A 19465-nucleotide genomic window follows, 5' to 3' on the forward strand; every position below is an offset into this window, starting at 1 on the left:
AATAATTCGTATAGGGTTAACAAAAAAAAATATTCCTCTGGAAATGTTCACAGAAACACTTGAAACACCTTCAGAAAGGCCTTGGTAGCTATTGCTGAAGACAACTTGACAACAAGAAAGTCTGGCTCCTTGAAAGCAAAATATAAAGAAATAAGAGGTGGCTCAAGACTTTTGCACACTACCGCACATGTGTGCATATGAATCTACGTGACTGATTTAGTTTTTAGTTTTAGCTTTTGTTTGTTAGCTTGTCCTCACGCTGTCTTGCCCATCGACAGCAAAGGGAGCAATGCCCCAGCTGGACACCAGGTGTGCTCTTTAGCACTGCAGCACGCGAGCCACTGCAGTGCTGCCATGTCTGTGTGTGTGTGTGTGCGTCTGCAGATGGGACAGCCCGGACCTGCTTGCCAGCTCAGCCACTGCTGCTCCTGCCATTCAGCTGAAGAGCGGCGAAGGGGGGAGGCACGCGAGGCTGGAGCGAGAAAAAAGACAGAAAGAGGGGGGAGAGAGAGAGTCCAGGCCCAAATAAAGACATGGGGGCCAGGACTGGGCTGGGTCCCGCTTTGCTATAAAAACGCTGGCCTCCTTGAGACTCGGGTTTGGTGGTTGGGGCTTGGGACCAGCGACCACCACAGCTGCTGCAGTCTTTCTCGGGGGAGCTACGTCTGCATACTCACCATCATCGTCCTGGTCATCATTTCTGGGGGCATTCAAGATGCCTCGAGTGGACGCAGACCTCAAGCTGGACTTTAAGGATGTCCTTTTCAGACCCAAGAGGAGCAGCCTGAAGAGCCGCTCAGAGGTCGGTCCTGTTAATTACGTATCATTACGCATAACTCACGCATCACAGGTATAGTGTAATCAACCATCAGAACAGCTCTTTGGGTTAGACAGGTGTATTCTCCTGCGCATTGTGCCGCAATATCGTGTTAACTGTTTGTACATGAGGGCAGATTGATGAGGGTGGCGTCCTGGAGCTGTCTAGTTCTGATCAAATGCGAAAAATACTTTACATTTACTCCTAAATCAACAAAGATACCTCGTTGAAGGAGTAAAATGCGTCCTTGTCTTGTTTAATGTTGAGCTATCAGGTGTACACTGCCTCTGTGCTGGGCTGAAACAGTGTAACAGCGGAGTGACCTTCTTAAAGGTGACAGGAAACAGGCTGGACACAGGCATAAAAGAACATTTTGATCAGTTTGGCCTTGATCTAGTTACCTGTCATTATTATCTAAAGCAGACTAAGCAGGCCACGTTGTGTCCAACATCACCATACTTGTGGTGGCACTAGATCTAAAGCAAAGAGTTTGAGCCCTCTGAGGGAGCAAGCAACATGAGACACAGGAGACTTCTCAGAAAAGTTGTTTAAAAATAGGACGGAGCGTGTTGCAGCCAACCAGAGCACATTCCACATGCCACAGAGATATCAGTATAACAGCAGCTTTAATCACATCGATTCAGGTCTCAGACACACGTGTGGCACCTGATGAATGCGGTTTGGTTATTTTGATATTTCAGATCGTAATGTGGGCAGCGGGCCGCGACTGAGACCACTGGATGATTTATTTTAAGTACATATTTTGCAGTGATGTGGTTTATTTTCAGCTTGATGGTGTTGGTGGCGGGGGTTAGTCTTTGTTATGACAGGACAGACTGAGAGTAGACAGGAAGAGAAAGACAGCAGGGGGAAGACACACAGCGAATGGCCCTGCAATAGCCTTGCTGCACATGGGTCTTCTGCTCAACCTGGTGAGCTACACCAGCATCATTACTTTCTCATTATTAATGGTGAATAGAAAGGAAGTAAACTGAAAGTCCTGAGTCAGTGTGCAGCATCTGCTGATGTGCTGGAGCGAATCAATATAGACTATAGAATATCTCCCTCGTCCATGTCTTCCACCTCTTTCCTTCCTCTCACTATTATGAGGCATGACCTCATTATATGCCCACATTAAAAGTTATGGTGCATTGCGTACGGTAAGTCTGTAGCTTAAGTAGCTTTGCATAATAAATGTCTTGGTTCTAGTCAACAAAAGCATTCAGCACTAAGAGGGAGCCATTTAGAAAACTTGTTTCTAACTGTTGGCAAGGCAACTCACCGTTATGTCCCACTTTTTGACAACTATGCCGACCATCTTTACCTTCTTTTTTTCTAGTTTGAAAATTTACCAGTTAGACACATTTCTACATTTTCTACATATTAATACTGATAGTTGGTGATTAAAACCCCCAATATTCTGATATTTTGGCATTTGTTGAGCCTAATTTTTTTTGTTGTTGTTGTTGGCATTTATAGCCCTTTTCCACTGGCAGCTACTCGGCATGGTTCAACTAGACTCGGTTTTTAGGGTTTTCCATTAGGTGGTAGAATCTGTGCCAAGGAGGAGAAATGGCTACACAAAAAACAACAATGTAAAAACAACAATGTGGTCGCTGAGTCTGACTAGAAGCCATGCACGGAACAGCAGGTATACCATTGCCTTAACGTCCTCCACTGTTGTGTTGTGTTCAAATTATGTCACAGGACTGTGTAACAACCCCACACACATAAGGTGGAACTCGATTGTAATGGAAAAACATCCAAAACCGAGATGAGTCGTGTAAGTACTAGTAGAAAAAGGCTATCACAGTTATTTACAAGTAGTGCCCTCTGGTGGACAAACTATGCAATATCACTCACACCATGGTGAAGGGTGTTTTGGCTGTCTCTTCTTTAGTTTTTAAAATTTTTATTATTGGCCGTTAAATGCAGATACTGAAAGATCGGCAAATAACTATTATCAGCCAATAATATTAGCCTCAGTAAACACATTTAGATTGCTTACATTAGCTAACATTAGTAAGCTATACCAGACCAAGTAATGCTACAGTAGTAAAGCCACCAAGACTGTTGAACGATGGTTCTGGGAGAAGATTCTTGAGTAGTAACAAAGTTCAGCGTTTAGATCGTTAACTGGAAAAAAGGTTTATTTTAATGATTTAATTTGAAAGAAATAATTTCCGCAAGTGACTCAAACACTTTCCTGAAAATGGTGCAGCTTGTGTGTCACATTGAGCTCAGCTCAGCACAGGCATATCCATTAGATCTAAAACAGCGGTCCCCAACCTTTTTTGCGCCACGGACCGGTTTATGCCCGACAATATTTTCACGGACCGGCCTTTAAGGTGTCGCGGATAAATACAACAAAATAAAACTAGTACCAGTACCGAAAAAAAGAAGATTTATTCATAACACACGTGAAAAGACCAAGGAAAACCGAGTAAACGATAAAAGCGATAACAAAATAACGCTGAAAACCGATAAAAACCCTGAAAACCAGACATTTCACACCTCAGCCTCTACTCTCGCGGCCCGGTACCAAATGACTCACGGACCGGTCCGAGGCCCGGGGGTTGGGGACCACTGATCTAAATGATTCAGTGCACCCATGCACACTCAGGAGACGAGTATTAGCCTTCTCATATTTCCAAGAAAAATGACATGGATAAAAAAATACTAATAAATTTTAAAAAATTCCTTCCGTCCTCAGGTGGATCTTCAGAGGACCTTTACATTCCGCAACTCTAAGCAGACCTACACAGGTATCCCCATCATTGCAGCCAACATGGACACCACAGGAACATTTGAGATGGCACAAGTTCTCAGTAAAGTGAGTGAAGACAATAGTTATAAAAAAAATAATTAATTAAAAATACATTTGTTTTATTTTGTATGGTTGTGGATTCATCAGCAGGTTACTTCTGTTCAAGTTGAAGGACAATGATGGATGATAGAGAGAATGTCAGTGGCCCAGAGTATCTAAGGTATTTCTGAATCTCTCATTTTCTTCCTGTCTTCCTTTCTGTCTGACTGCTTCTTTCTTTAGCACACCCTCTTCACAGCCATTCATAAACACTACTCTGTAGAAGACTGGAAAAACTTTGCTGCTAGTCACCCAGAGTGCTTAGAGGTAAGACTTCCAGTCTTTGCTTTAACGTAGTCTGTGTGTGTGGATTCTCAGTCATCCAGGTCATCGCCTTAAGAGCTGGAAAAGAAGGAACTGGAACTTAGAGAAGTCCAGTTGCCTTCTTTTAAGCTCTTAAGACTTTTTACATGTAGGTTGTCTCTCATAAGAAACTAGAAAATCAAAATAAAACACATTTTCATTCCCATAGCACGTAGCTGCTAGCTCAGGGAGCGGCAGTGCAGATCTGGAGAAGCTGTGTGCCATCCTGGAAGCCGTCCCTGCCCTCAAGTACATTTGCCTGGACGTGGCCAATGGCTACTCTGAGTACTTTGTGGAGTTTGTCAAGAAAGTCAGAGAAAAGTTCCCCAAACACACCATCATGGTAGGAAAGACAGTGCCTCACGTTGGCTGGCAGTTTGTCTCCTGGTGGATTATGGGATATTTAAGACTGTGTGCTGGTTTTGCAGGCTGGCAACGTGGTAACGGGAGAGATGGTGGAGGAACTCATCCTGTCTGGGGCTGACATCATCAAAGTGGGCATCGGGCCAGGTGAGTTGGTGCAAAGGTCTCTTAACACAAAGCTGCACGGTCCTCAAACACAGAGACCAGCAGTGAGGCATGCAAACACAGATGAGACACAAGACAGAGACGTACAGCATTTTAAACCAAGTATAGCGGTCATGTTACACGCCATTAAGTTACTGACTCATTGCATGACTAATGTAGCCACTATAACGTTGCGGTGGAGACATGAAAAATGTGGTTTTACTGGTACGATTACAGCAGACTAATGTTTGGGATCATTGTCATGCTGACAAATTAAGCCGTCGCCAATCGGATACTTTCCAGATGGTATTGCACGATTTGTTTGTTTAATCAGGATTCCCATTCCCAGCCTCAGACTTATCTGTCCTTCCTGGGTTTACTTGCAAACTCAGTCCAACAACAACACGACATAAAAATGAAAGAAGCTGTTTTTTTTTCCTAACACAGATAGCACTGAGTTTCATAGAGCGAATATAAAAATGGCAAAAACAATAAGATGAAGCTGCTTGTTTTCTAACGGGTGCGCCTATGAATCACAATCATTACTAAGCAGCTGAATACTAAAGAAAATTCCATCAATTTTGGAGATTCCCAACGGCAGTGGCTGAAACACAGCCCCAAACCAAGACGCTGTGTGTAAAAATGGCACTACTGTTGTGTTTGTTTGTTTTTTACACTGCACACCATGCCAACATTTGGCAAATTTTTAGCTATTAACTCCTTGCGAATCACCTTGATGGTGCAAAACTCCTATTTTATGCTTGTCAAAATGTGTTGTTACCAAAAATGGTGCGTTTTTTGTGACAATCTGCTAGTAAAAATGTGCCTTAAGATACAATTTTATGTGCAGACACAACACTTGACATGGGTGCCTTTATTGTGCTTTTATGGTTCACAGGTCAGTGTCACATGATGCAACAAACAAAAACACTCCTTAAAAGGTCAGGTGCATGATTGGACTAAAAGCCAATCATGCACCTGAGTAGTCACCTGACTTGAACAGATTAAAAAAGACGGCAGGTTCCTGTAGTTACAACAGCAGCAATCAGCACAGACGGAGAGAGAGATAAAGATGTGGTTCTCTAATGTGTGCTCTGACTGTTGCAGGTTCTGTGTGCACAACAAGGATCAAGACAGGAGTGGGTTACCCACAGCTCAGTGCTGTTATAGAGTGTGCAGACTCAGCTCATGGACTCAAAGGTCACATTATCTCTGTAAGTCCACAATATAATTTTTTTTTTTAAATAAAAATAATGAAGTCAAACAGTAATCAAAGTAAATCTTGGCAATTTCTGCAACAGTAGGAAAGCTGTCTGCAGAATATGCTGCAAATATGCAAGAGGCTGAAATGAAAATGATACAGAGCAGAGTGCAATGATGTGGTTTTCATGTAGATACTGAAAATGCATCAAAGAGATTTCCATTTTAAATTGTGTTGTACTTGGACGACAGGGTGGCAAACAGTGAGCAACAGAAGAGCATTTATTGCTTTAAAGACCAGGTTTTTTCTCATCAGTTCAGCAGGTGTAACACACTGTAAACATGTGCAAAAACCAAAAAACATGTGCAATTATGCATCACTAGATTTGTTCATGCATGTTACTGAAGGTTTCCAGCCAATAGGGGGAGCAGTTTAGTCCTAAAATTAAACATTAAACCTGCTTCTCTGACCTAATGTGAACCAGTAAACTGACATGTGTTTAACTTCTGTTAAGGATGGTGGCTGCAGTTGCCCTGGAGATGTAGCTAAGGCCTTTGGTGAGTAACCAACCCCACACTGTAAGAAATGCCCCAGTGAAATTACAGTGAAGTAGTGGCAAATCTATTTCCCAGCTTACTTTTGTATGTATATACAGCTTACCTGCTGTAATCTACAAAAAACATATCTTGAGGTAAAAACATTTACATAATGGTGTCGCATACAATTGTGATTATACTGTTTTTTTTAGTCTTTTACGATATAATCTCCATGACTTCATGCCCTTGTCCAAATTCCCTGACTTCAGCTTCGTGTGCGTCCCCATTCTTCACACTGCATGGCTACGGGAATGCTGTGGTCAACAGTGCGCTGTGTTTGTCTCTTCAAACTTGCTGTGTTGTTCTATACATCTTACCTCTGTACCTACTCTGGCTGTGCCTCTGCTCCTCAGGTGCCGGTGCTGACTTTGTAATGATGGGAGGAATGCTCGCAGGCCACGACCAGTGCTCCGGGGAGGTCATTGAGAAAAATGGCAAGAAGTACAAACTATTTTACGGCATGAGCTCCGACACAGCCATGAAGAAATACACTGGGGGAGTTGCCGAGTATAGGTGAGATAGTGATACCCTGAGACTCGCAGCAACACCTGTGAGTCATTCATTTTGGCTTCATCTGTGTTGCTATGGGAATTCCTTTTTTTTTCATTGCTTATAGTAACAGTGTATTATTATAGACACACTTTAATGACTCAGGTGTTCGCAACATTTTTTTTCTTATTGAATCCATTTCATACTTTGATGATTCATAACGCAGACAAAAGAATTCTAGAACTCCAAAAGTTGCCTTTATAAAAAAAAGATGAGCCCATTTTAAACTTTCATGCTCTGGTCTTGTACTAGAATAGATGAGCAGATATTTTACCAAAGAAAAGTTTCTAAAGTCCACCTTCTCACCTCTTTCCTTGGCTCCCAGGGCATCAGAGGGGAGGACGGTCGAGGTTCCCTACAAAGGAGATGTGGAAAATACCATCCGGGATGTGCTGGGGGGACTGCGCTCCACCTGCACCTATGTGGGTGCCGCCAAACTCAAAGAGCTGAGCCGCAGAACCACCTTTATCCGTGTCACACAGCAGTCTAGCTATATGTTCACTTAAGGGGGTGGTACTACTTTCTCCCAGTAGCAGCAGGACCACATACAGACCTACACCTCACTTCACCACGCACCTGTTTCTCTCAGGATATCTGCTGTCCGAAAGCTTTCAACTCCTTCAGGCTGCAATTAAACCAACTCAAAAATTTGACTTGAATTACCCAGATGGATAACAACACTCTACTCTCTTTAATCTCACAGTGAGTGTGTTTCTATGCTTGCAGAAACCAATAAAGTACTGTTGTAATTTATGCAGACATTGTTTTTGAATGGGAATGTGCAAATACTCTTCACCTGCTACCTTTCAGTTTTGGGAAACGGCAGTGAAACTACTACAGTAGAGATTTTTCAGAAACTTGTATATAAAGTTGTTACTGGAGGATATTTCAACATTAACAACATATCGAGAGCAAGCAAGAATATGAGATTTGTAAAACACACTCAGCAGGAACGTGTTGGTATTAGTGGGAAGATCAATGATTTTGCTGAAGTGTATCTTAAAATGAATGTGCAAGTTGATATGCGAGATTAAGAGACTCCAGCCTTTAATTGTCAAGGCAGAAATTGTGTTGCAATAAACTGCATGGAGAACCTTGTGCTGGTTTCCTCAGTGGTGTTGGTCTTTCAGTTTCAACTGAGTTGGGACGCTTTCATAATGAGAATGAAGTCTTCACAGTTTGTGCATTTCAAGTATTTGGTATATTTACTTAAAAATGTGTCCCTCATTTTAAATCATGCAAGTCTAGAGATTTGTGCCTTTTACTGCATTGTAAAGTAACGTAACGATGAAATTAAACGCAGGAAATGAAAACCTACACTATGTAATGCATACTGTGATAACTAACAGTATTACATTGTTTATTGCAGTGAAGACAGAAAATGGAAGTCATTAATCAGTGAATGATTAACATAATTCCTCTTTCTGGACAATAAACTGTAACTAGAAGCTTTTGAGATTTCGGTTTCTTTTTCTGATTTAAAAGTTTCAACAAAAAAAAAAAGAAGAAGTGGTAAACCAACTACCAAGATGTCTGGCTTGGAGTTAAGACCATTTAGATTCATGTTGCATTACAACGAAACTTCTTTCATCACTTACTGCTCACATATTTCTAATATTTCTTTGTTGCTGGTGTTGCCACTTCCTGTGAAAACAAAGCTGCATGGAGTAGCTGCTATAAGATCAGGAGGAGAGTACTACAACTGAAGGTGGAATGAAACAGTCGTTTCTTTTGTGCTGCTGGTCACATGTTGGGTCCTTGAAAACTTGTTTCTAATGTATATTTAGGTCCTTAAGTGTTTAGTATTTTGCTTGTGTACACCACCACAGTGGATTTTAAATCAATCAAGAAGCCTCTGACAGGTTCATTTATTATTTTTTCCAGATAGACTCCCTCACATGTCTTTGCACTTCCTATTCAGAGTTCCAGTGAACAGCTACCAAATACAAGGTCAACAGATTGAATCAATTCCAGAGTTTTAGCTGCTTAATTTGTTATGAAATAATGGGGGAAGAGGCCTCAACAGGTTCAAAGAATGCTTCCCTGCCAGTCGTCCAATTACGTTCAAGCCTTGGGATTATATGACTATGTTTTAAATATGGCTGTAATTCCTAAACAGTTAATGCAAAACCTTTGTGAAGCCCTTTGAGTTAAAGCCGAACGTTTGCAATTCAATCACATCTTTTTTATTCAATTTATAATCCACTGTGATTGTACAGAGACACAATGTCAGTGTCCAAATAGGACCAAACTGTAATAGTTAGCTAAGCCCACACAGTGAGCTCTGTGCAAGGAGGCAAAAATCAATAACCTTCAGGGGCTACAAATATTAATCTGTTTGAGTACCATGTTTCATTTTGTATTCTTCTATACCAGCTTTTTGGTTGCAGTGTGGCTTTTAGACAGAGCAAGCACTTCCATAACTCCGAAGCTTTGGAAAGGCTCAAAACTGTAGGGCAGGTGTTATGTAGCCCACTAAACACTAGAGGGAGATATTATAAAAGGTACCAATTTCAGCACTGGGTGAAATCACAGTAGCTGTGTTCTGTACAGATATCCAGATCTTTTGTTCACGTATGCATTGCTACTCAAAGAAAAACACAAATTGCCCATTTGTTCCAGATATGTCAAGGTTTCATTTTGTTTTTCCAAAGAGGTGCGTTTGTACAGATGTCAAATACATACACCAACAGGGTTTCTCCATTGCTATAGAGGAAATGGGGTGGTGAGACACAGGGACTTGGTGAGTACAATATAGTACAAACAAGTTGGCTGGGAACTGCTGTGGCCCCCCCTGTAGGCCAGACTGTCCATGCAGGTCTGCGCTGATGTCCAGTTCTCCGCCACCATCTCACAGGCCAGTAAGTCTCACTTTAGTACGTGGTGACGCAGGTTAACTGAGAAACATCTTGACAGACAGGTTGCTAGCCTCAGGGCTGAGTGTTCAGATCACAGGAAGGACACAGCTGACAGATCAACTCCACCCCCTCCCTGGCAGTGGGCAGGGTCAGAGGTCAAGAACCACACAGCCTGTCCTGAAGTGTTTTTATCGCCTTCCACAGAGAGGCCGCCCAGAGATGATCAGTACACTAAAGAGTAATCCAAGCCATCTCCAGCATAATACACATAATATCATAATAATTTATAGTTAATTTCCAATAAGAACATTTGTTAATCAAATCAATTCAAATATCAAATTATAGGTAATAAATTTACATATCTTATAACCCATATCAAAAAGCCCACTATGCAAATTGACTGGTGTGAAACTAACTGTTAAGTGGGCCTCTACACTTCTTTTTTTTCTTCTTTCTGCCTGAGTTGGTTATCCAGCGCTATGGACATCGACAAGACATCATACAAAAAAAAAAAGAAAAGAAAAATAAATTCATGAAAAAAGTGGAATCCTGATCGAATTCTGTTCACTTTTAAAACACAACAAAAGTGCCAAAAAACACATTTTTGTTTACGCAAAATAAAAGTACAAACATTAAGAAACAAAGAGCACACATGCCTTTTTTCTGATCAAAAAAAGTCAAAGCTCACTCACCAACATTCATTTTATTTGTCAAGTTGTGCAAGAAGCCAATTAAAAAAAATAAAATAAAATGACATTAGCACTGTTCCTCCAGTGAGGACGCTTGTCTTGAAAAACTCAACAATGACACATTCTCTACATAGTTTTAAGTCCCCTGACATTATACTGAGTGCTACAAGGAGACCAAAAACAAAACAACAACAACAAAAAGCTCCTGCACCAAAGATAATGCAAACAAAGCAAAGGTTTGCACGCGCTCTTTCCGCACCGCACAACCGAACCAAGCCGTGAACATCAAGAAACCGAATTTATCCGTTCAGGCAGGTTGGCGGTGTGCGCTGGAAAAGATGAACGCAACGAAAGAGGGGACGCTTTCCATGAGAAAGGGGTTTTCCTAGTAGAAAAGAACCAAGGAATCACCTAACACCTCGGCCCGTTGGACCCAAGAACGCGCCGGGCGCCAAGCGAGATGGAGCACAGACAGATAAAACACAAGGTTACGGCAAGGTGATGTGCAAACTTGAGCCATCTCTCCCCCTCTCTCTTTTTATTCATCAATAGTCACCCCGTTTAGTTTTTGTTTGTTTGTTTTCTCATTCTCTCTGTCTGTTTTGAATGAATGTTACCCCCGGGACAGGCGTCGGCCTGAAAGAGAGGGGTTAGACCGAGCCCCGTCCCAGGATTAGAAAGTGCTGAAACATTATCAAGTCTTTTTACATCTACATACATGTGCATCTCTTTCGGTTGGTTTAGAATCTTTTTTTTTTCCTTTTTCTTTTTTTTTCTCTTTTTTTTCTACAAAAAAAAAAAGTGGTCCCCACTAGCGATGAGGTTTCTTTTTCCTGTGGGTCTCACCGTGAACCGTCGAGGGTCAGGGTTTATGATCTCACAGACTATTAGAGGAGAAAACACTCCGCCCCCCCACACACACACAAACACTCACACACGTTTGAACACCAGTTGTACATAAGCATACATCCTACACGCACGACGACACACGGTGCAGACTCACAACTGAGGAAGGCCGCGAGGACGAAAGGGAAGGAGAGGAAAGAGAGGAAGGAGAGGAAAAACAGGAAAAACGCTTTGCTGTTTCTCCTCACAAACATCCTGACTCAGATGTGACACACACGTCAACAGATATTTAAAAGAAATACACGAGCCTTTAACGAGGATCAGACACTGGAGTCGAACTTTTGCTACATACACTTGGCACAGTAAAGAGGGGGAAAACAAAATCAAAGTATTGCACATTGTGGTACATTTCAATGGGATTTAAGAAAGACTTGGGAAATGATAACTACACTAGACCCTCGAAAAAAAAAAAAAAGAAAAAACCTTGCTGATTGATTTATGTTATCATCTATAGTAAAATATAAACTCAGTGGCCTTTTTAAGCTGACTGTGAACAGGAGACCGAATATGAAAAGATGATGTAATTGGGAGGGCAGACCTCCTATATCCGCATCAGGCCACACTGAAAGGTAGCGAACGGTTGTCGTTAAGGGTTAAACAGATTGCTTTGCCTCAGAAGGAGGTGCTCGTGAGGCTGGCTGGCTATGATTGGGTACCTGAAACAAAGTTAAAGAGGTCACTACGGGAGTCGTGGCAAAGAGGCAGAGCTTGGCGGAGTCAAAAAAACGAAGAGGAAAAAAAGAAGTCTGCTGGTTGGCTTCGTGCCACACCGAGTCGGTTCGCCTTCAGCGTTGACAGTGTAACAGCAGTGTTTGTGACTGACCAGCAGGGACAGAGGAGGTTTCAGGGGTTGTGTTGGGTTACTGCATATATGAGAAACTTCCCTGAAAGATCAGCAACTGGTGTTGCAACTGCAGTTTCTGAGGATTCAAATGAGTTTCATGAGGAGGGGAACTGCGGTACCTGGAGCGAGCTGGGTTCAGGTGTGTTAACGTCTGCAAACCTTTTGCAATATGAGACGAAAATTGTACTTCTTCTCTGGGCAAAAAGAACTGTTTTTGGTTGTCGTGCTGGAGGATTGTTATTAAAATGTTTATTGCAGAGATTTTGAGTGGAATGACTCGCCGAGCGCGCGCTCCACTCGTATACAAGGAGACTGCCTGAATACTTTTTAACTATTGCTTTCTAAAGTAACCAAAGCAACCACAGCGTCGCTTGGCTTTGGCTTATTATTATTATTATTAATAATAATCTACCTGATCAACAGTAAGAGTCTGAATGGTTTGAGTGGCTGACGGTTTTGTTCAGATGTCTATTTTTCCTTTTGTTGGTAAGGGGGTTGGAGAAACATGTAGAAAGAAGACATACATTTATAAACCACTGCCACACACACACACACACACACACACACACACACACACACACACACACACACAGCGGTTCCAAACCATGCGCACACACATATAACTACTGCTATTTCTACCAGATGTTTCAATAGGAACAGGACCAAATGAAAATGCGCTGCTGTGTGGGTGTCGATCTGAGAACCCTGTTTATTATAAAAAATAAAGCATTTTCAAATCTCATTCGGGGCTCTTCTTACTCGCTCGCCTTCACTATCAGTCTGTCTGCTCATTCGACCACCAATCCACCCATTCCTCATCCATCTGAATACACATCCATCCTGCCATCACCCTGGTAAACTCCCACCACCTGAAACATTGTCGCCTCTATTTTTTCTTTTTCTAAAGGCAAGCAGCAACAGCCATAAAACATAAATACAGGCTGAGCAGGAACAGATATGCTCAACAGACATGCCTGCAGGAAGCCGCTGCCTCCCTAACAACAGTATTGTGCCAGCAACATGTCAAAGCTAATCTCACAAAACCTGAGATATGTTTACATGTTGTATGGCACCTCTATGTTACATGGTATAGATTTAAAAAAAAAAAAAACTAACCGGCCAATTGTTTTTTTTATTTTTAGTTTTGTTTTGGGGTTTTTTAAGAAGAAGAATCAGCCAAATGATCAAGGATGGCCAATTACACCGAAGGCTCGTGGTTTCATATTAGAGAAAAACCCCAAACTCCGTGAGGACGATCGACCGACTGACCACGCAAGCACATCTGTTGAGGTAACTGCTATCTAAGGGATAAATGAGTTTTGGCTGGCTGAGCACAGGCCGTGTTCAAAAGCGAACCCTAGCCCCCCTTTACACTCTGGGCACCCTGGTTTAATCAGCAGGGGCAGATATTCTCCTTAAGCAACCCGAGAAATGGTCGGCTTTTAATTCAGTTTAGTAGGCAGGCACATGTTTGCCATAACTGTTGATCAGAAACGTTTCCTCTACAGTGTGGTAAGTGCCTGTTTAGGAACAAAAACCCTGATCTCCTCCAGTGTGTCATGTGGCTCTAGGGCTAGTTTTGGGACAGGGCCTTAAAAAAATAAAATAAAACAAAAAATAAAAATCGCGTCTCGACTGAACTCCCTCCTCCTGATGTGCAAATTGCAGGATTCTCTTAATTAAAGACTCCAAGTAGAAACACTGGACATTTAGCGTTGTCTTTATATCATTTTCCTATACACAGTGCACACACACTCTTATACAAACTCCCACCCATACACAAACACAGCTCAGAGCACTTTTTTCTGCACGGCTGCACTGTAGCAGTGCCGCGTGCATTAATCCAACGTCAGTCCACTAGTGTCTTTGCAGTTGGGACAATATGCACCAAAATAAACGCTTGCCTCTGCAGCTGTCTAAATATGGATTGCCAAGTACAGTACGTATTGAGTTTTGGAGACTATTTTGTGTCTGTTTGAGCGCGTGCGTGTGTGTGAGCAAACACACCAGCATCATACACACACATATTACAAATATATGATGACCTTCACAAGTCTGTGGGTGTGAGCTTCTGATTGTTGCTCTCAGTCTAAAACAGATCTTGAGCAGGATATTTCAAAGACTTGTTTCTTTTTTCCCGTCTTAATCGAACTTTCCAGACACGTTCCGATACTTTCCTGCCGCGCACATGCCGAAAACCGCGATACCTCCTGCTTCATCTCACTTCCCCTACCCTAACCTACTAACTGAAACTCCTCTCGCTCTGACATTTGTCCCTTGCTCTGTGATTTAATGGCACATCTGCTCCCACGTTACTTAACAACCTCTTTACCTTTCACAAAGTGCTTCTGCTACTTTCTGCCTTCGTCTTTAAAAAAAGAAAGAAAAAAATCTAAGAGCATACAGTACTTTGTAAATAAACACACAACATCATCATTTTTTTGTTGTTTTTTTTTGTTGGCTGTATGATGAGAGTGACAGGTGTGTTAAGTGCTTTGAAACATCCTGACCCTCTCAGAGCTAACGTGGAGATTCTCTCGCTTCCCCTCACGCGACCTTTCAGGATTTGTAAAGAAAAATTAAAGTGATTTATTAAATAAAACTCAAACAAAACCGCTAGGATCGTATGCGAAGACTCCGTTTGAGTGCAAACACGCTGGGTTCACCAACCCAGTGTGTTTGCATTTGCTTAAGGTTAGGGGCCTCGCATATTGACACATGAACATTGACCCACCTAGGCGCGATCGATTGATTATTAAAAAGGACCCCTGATTAAGGTTTTAAAAAATCTTGAAAAAAAATGTAAAACCTATGTGGTGAGATGGGAGATGAGGGGTTAAAGAAGAAAAAAAGTCAAATGAAAAACACTAAAATGAAATGAAAGCAAAGACTCCACTGTCTACAAACTGAGCAGAGTAAGTGTTGTTCCCTCACAACTGTGTGCAGCACACGGGCATCGACACGATGACCTCTGGTTCCGGTCAGCCACAGGCCCGGATGACACAGTGACGATCAGATCATATTAACTTCTGGTCTGATTTAGCAGGTGAAAATTTTTAACGATTTACCCGCAAATCCTTCATTATTACCAGAGGCGAATCCAGGCAGCCTTACTGCCCGAGTACACAGGTAACATCACTGTCACAGAGTGCGATTGCGAACCAATCAGGGTGGAAATTTCAGCGTAATGTGTCGCCGGCCAAGCAGAGCCATCGAATGTTGCGCCCGTGTGCCACAGAGCAACCGATAAACATTCAACGCACAGGTCAGAAATCCCTCACCAGAAATCTTCTCATGAAAATCACCAAAACTGCACAGATTGCTTATGTGATAATTAATCAATCTATTTAAAAAAAACATAAAGGTGTTAAACTACATGGACTTAATGTAAGGTGTAGGGTAAGGTTACCGCTACAGTACAGGATGTGAACTAAAAATAAACAAAAAAACAAAACCACGACAAATGAACCTTCACCGTGGACATTTATGGGGTTTTTGTAGAATCTTTTTAGCTGTGTTTTTTTTTTATTTCATGGGTTGTTAACAGTCCTGCTAGCCTTCACTTGCCAATATTTGACCTTCCTTCAATGCTGATTTTCACCTCATGAGGGATGAAGGAAGGTTTGGGAAGGGTCAAAGGTGGTTCCTCCTCTGATTTTTCTACTTTTCGACCCTCGGGCGCAGACCATCTGCGCTTCCTGCTTCCCGATGGCTTAGTAGAGCCAGCTTCTGTACTGCCGACAACCTGACCTTTGGAAACTCTTTCCCCAAACACGAGATCCCCGTTTTCCACACCGGAGATCCCTCTACCTCCATTTCCACTCTCCCCACTCCCTCGCTGGCTGATGCCATTCTCCCGCTCTCTGTGCCTGGGACCTCCTCCACTGCAGCTCTGAGGAGCGTCCGACACAGCTCTAGGGGGTTTGAGGTGTCCGTGGCTGGAGGGGACAGAGGCGTGGGCGGCCGGCTCCAGGGGTTGAGTCTTCTTCAGAGATCCGTTCCTCAGGTTCTTGAGCGTGAGTGAAATACAAACATCGCCTACAGAAAGCTTGGTACAAGGCAGCTCCAGAAGCTGGGTGGTCCGGTCCGGGCAGCATGAAGACCAGCCTTGGCCAAAGACGAAGAAGGGGTATTCCAACAAGACCTCCACGCTCACCTAGAGAAGAGAATTGGGGAGAAACGAATGAATACCTTATTTACATTATATACTGTTGTTTCACAAAAAAATCCACTTTGATCTTTTGATTTTGTTAAACTAAACAATCTCACGTGGAGCCGAAAGCTGTAATGTTTGAAGCTCCTTCAGGAAATTAGATCGGAATATGGGGAATTTTTTCTTTGTGAATCTCAGGTCCAAAAATCAAGGCATGAACTAAACCATGGTTTTAACATGTTAATTATGAAAGTTCATGACTTTAACATTATTTTCCACTCAGTTTTGGAGCTTCGATAAGAATGCAGTGTCTAAAAAAGGATAACGAGAAAAAAGAAGAAAGAAGAAGAAATACAGGAAATTGAATGTAACCCAGTTCCCAGACTAGCCCAGCAGCACGACAGCAGCCAGTGTCCTGAATTTTATTTGAGAAAAGCTTTAAAGGAAAACCTGCCATGCCTCTGTTTGGCCATTTTCTTAACTGAAATCTGAAATTCTGCGGCATCCTGTTGACACCATGTCCTATAACACTGACCCTGTTAAGTACACATTATAAAAAAAAACATGGAGAAAATCTGCTGCATATTACTTTACTATTTGTGAACCTTTTTGTCATGACGAATACTGAAAACACTACACAGCTATAATAATAATAATAATAATAATAATAATAATAATGGAGTGGATTTATATAGCGCTTTTCAAGGCACCCAAAGCGCTTTACAATGCCACTATTCATTCACTCTCACATTCACACACTGGTGGAGGCAAGCTGCGGTTGTAGCCACAGCTGCCCTGGGGCAGACTGACAGAAGCGAGGCTGCCATATCGCGCCATCGGCCCCTCTGGCCAACACCAGTAGGCGGTAGGGTAAAGTGTCTTGCCCAAGGACACAACGACCAGGACAGAGAGCCCGGGGATCGAACCGGCGACCTTCCTACAGATACGCTTCCCAACCCCCTGAGCCACGGTCGCCCCATACTACTAATACTGGTGTCAGCTTGAGACCTGAAACTCTCATCTGAAAAAGGACGTTTTCACAGAACTCTGAGGTCCACGCCAGGATTCAGTAGCTTGTAGAAACACCTTTAGCAGCAATAACTTGTTCTCTGTACAATTTTCAGAGTCTCTCACATTATTGTGAGAAACTTCCAAAACTTCTACTTTCATAGAGGTGCTCACACTTGCTGATCATCAGTTAATCAAGAGTGTTTGATTAGCAGCACATGGCTGCTATTCAATGCTCTTGGTAAGGCAGTAAGAAGCAGTAAGGGTATCCAGCTGCTCCTGTTTTCTAAGACTTTAAGTTAGAAAGAAATACAAACGTTTTCTGTTAGTGTTCTGCAAAGTCAAAAAGATATTTATGCAATAATTGTGATTTTTCTTTCACTTCTGATTTAAACTGTGGACTTAAAGCCCTGACTGGGTCTGTATTAGTGTTTGAATGTATAAAAAGAATGAACGGATGACAAAAAGAGATCGGCTGCAGGCTCAGGAGAAGGAAAATAAACATCAGAAACATCAGAAAGAAGGCAAAGCCAGGGATAGGATACCGTAAAAGAGCGAGATGATGGAAGTGGAGGAAGCTTCTAAGATGGGGATGAAAAGACAAGTTTAAAAAGAGAGAGTAGGTTGGACAAGAAGAAGAGGGAGGAAATGAAAAGAGAGCTATGTCAAGAAGGATACAAACGAAAGACGTGACAAGTACCAAATCTCAAATCTTAACTCTTACGTCAGGCAACACTTTCCCCTCCTGTATTATATAACTTTTGACTTCTTGGAGTAAGTTCTCTGAGTGTGGACTCAAAGCTATAACCGCCGCTCAGGAAAAAAGTAAGAGGAACCATTGAAGGAGCACAAGAGAGAAAGAGAAGTCTTTGAAAGATGGTCAGCTTTTGTGGGGTACGACATCAAAGAGCAGCTGGGGGCGAGAGAGATGGTTAGAGATGTGCTGTGTGGGTGGACGAGTCGCAGCATAGACAGATGAAAAAGATTAACTGGCTTCAACGCACATCCTCAAAGACAGGGCGAAGGCTGCATGAGAGTGTACGTGAGCGCAAGTGTGCCTAAAAAAGCTGGAAAGATAAACTGTGGCATAATATCGGAGATTAAGAGATTGCTGCAATTCACATTTAAATTTAAATATATTTATACAGCTTCAAATCGCAACAAGAGTTGCCTCAAGGCACATATTATACTATAAGGTAAAGACTCTACAATAATATAGAGGAAACCCCAACAATCAGTAATCAATGTTAATGAGAGATTCAAGTATGTTTGTATTTAACTGTGGCAGAGTAGAAAAGAAAAGAAGTAAACAAATGTCCCAAAAAAGGACAATTTATCCACTAAAAAAATAAAATAAAAAATAAAAAAAGACCACCAACATGTCATCTCAGGGTCTGCAGGTAACTATTAGCGTCAAATTGCACATGACTGATCAGAAAGAGATAAAAGAAAAAAGAGAACTTTAGTGGAAGGGGGAAAACATCAGAGCCAAACATCTGCCTATTAATGAATGAAGATATGAAGATAACATAAAGTCACCTTTACCAAAGTTCAAGTTAACCCACAGTTGAATATTTCTGCACAGGATAACGATCTAATGCACAGGAGCAAATCTACCAAGCACTGGTGGCAAAAGAAGAAATGAAGGCTTAAGGAAAGGCTTCGTCAAAGCCCAGACATCAATCCGACTGAAATGAGGTGGAAGGCTTTAAAATAGACAGTACATAAAGAAAACCTGCAAACACCTAGCAACTGAAGGATGACCAGAAGAGAGGTCAAAAACATCAGCAAGCAAATGTCAAAGACTGATGGACAAATGTACAAAAGAAGAGTGAAAAAGTTAATCTTGCTAAAAGTAGCATCAGTAAGTCAAGGATGTACTTTTCCTACAGAAGAACTTTACAACAGCTGGTACTTTGGTAGAATAAATTACAGAAAGCTCTATTTCTTTGCTAATTCAAATGTATAAATCAGCACTTTAAATATGCAAAGCATTACATGTAGCAATATATCAACACATTTACATGGCTTTAATTAACTAAGACAACCTGAAGTAGATTCCAGTCCTCAATACCTTGAAAACTTTAAACATTTGTGGAAGACGATGATGCACATAGAAGCCTTATTATAGATTATTTTTAAGCTCACAGAACTTAAAAATAAAACCA

At 41.9% G+C, this 19465-nt stretch overlaps 2 protein-coding genes across 5 annotated transcripts in view; one reads left to right on the forward strand and one right to left on the reverse strand.

Moving 5' to 3' along the window:
- Positions 1 to 354: 354 nt before the first annotated feature.
- Positions 355 to 8287, forward strand: gmpr (guanosine monophosphate reductase). The gene is made up of 9 exons (XM_005917507.3): positions 355 to 802; positions 3531 to 3650; positions 3867 to 3950; positions 4156 to 4329; positions 4415 to 4496; positions 5601 to 5707; positions 6209 to 6251; positions 6644 to 6803; positions 7165 to 8287. The coding sequence occupies exons 1-9, from the start codon at positions 716 to 718 to the stop codon at positions 7343 to 7345; spliced, it is 1038 nt and encodes a 345-aa protein (XP_005917569.1). The 5' UTR covers positions 355 to 715; the 3' UTR covers positions 7346 to 8287.
- A 1164-nt stretch (positions 8288 to 9451) lies between these two features.
- atxn1a (ataxin 1a) overlaps positions 9452 to 19465 on the reverse strand; it is a 102978-nt gene continuing 92964 nt past the window's right edge. For all 4 annotated transcript variants that reach the window (XM_042218916.1, XM_005917504.3, XM_042218917.1 and 1 more), the window contains one exon: positions 9452 to 16292. In XM_042218916.1, the coding sequence (XP_042074850.1) occupies positions 15696 to 16292 (597 nt within the window). In that variant the 3' untranslated portion in view covers positions 9452 to 15695. The remainder of the gene's footprint in view (positions 16293 to 19465) is intronic.

Source organism: Haplochromis burtoni, unplaced genomic scaffold (genome assembly GCF_018398535.1).
Source record: "Haplochromis burtoni strain Fernald_Lab_line unplaced genomic scaffold, NCSU_Asbu1 Contig_25, whole genome shotgun sequence".
In the NCBI taxonomy this organism is placed as follows: domain Eukaryota; kingdom Metazoa; phylum Chordata; class Actinopteri; order Cichliformes; family Cichlidae; genus Haplochromis; species Haplochromis burtoni.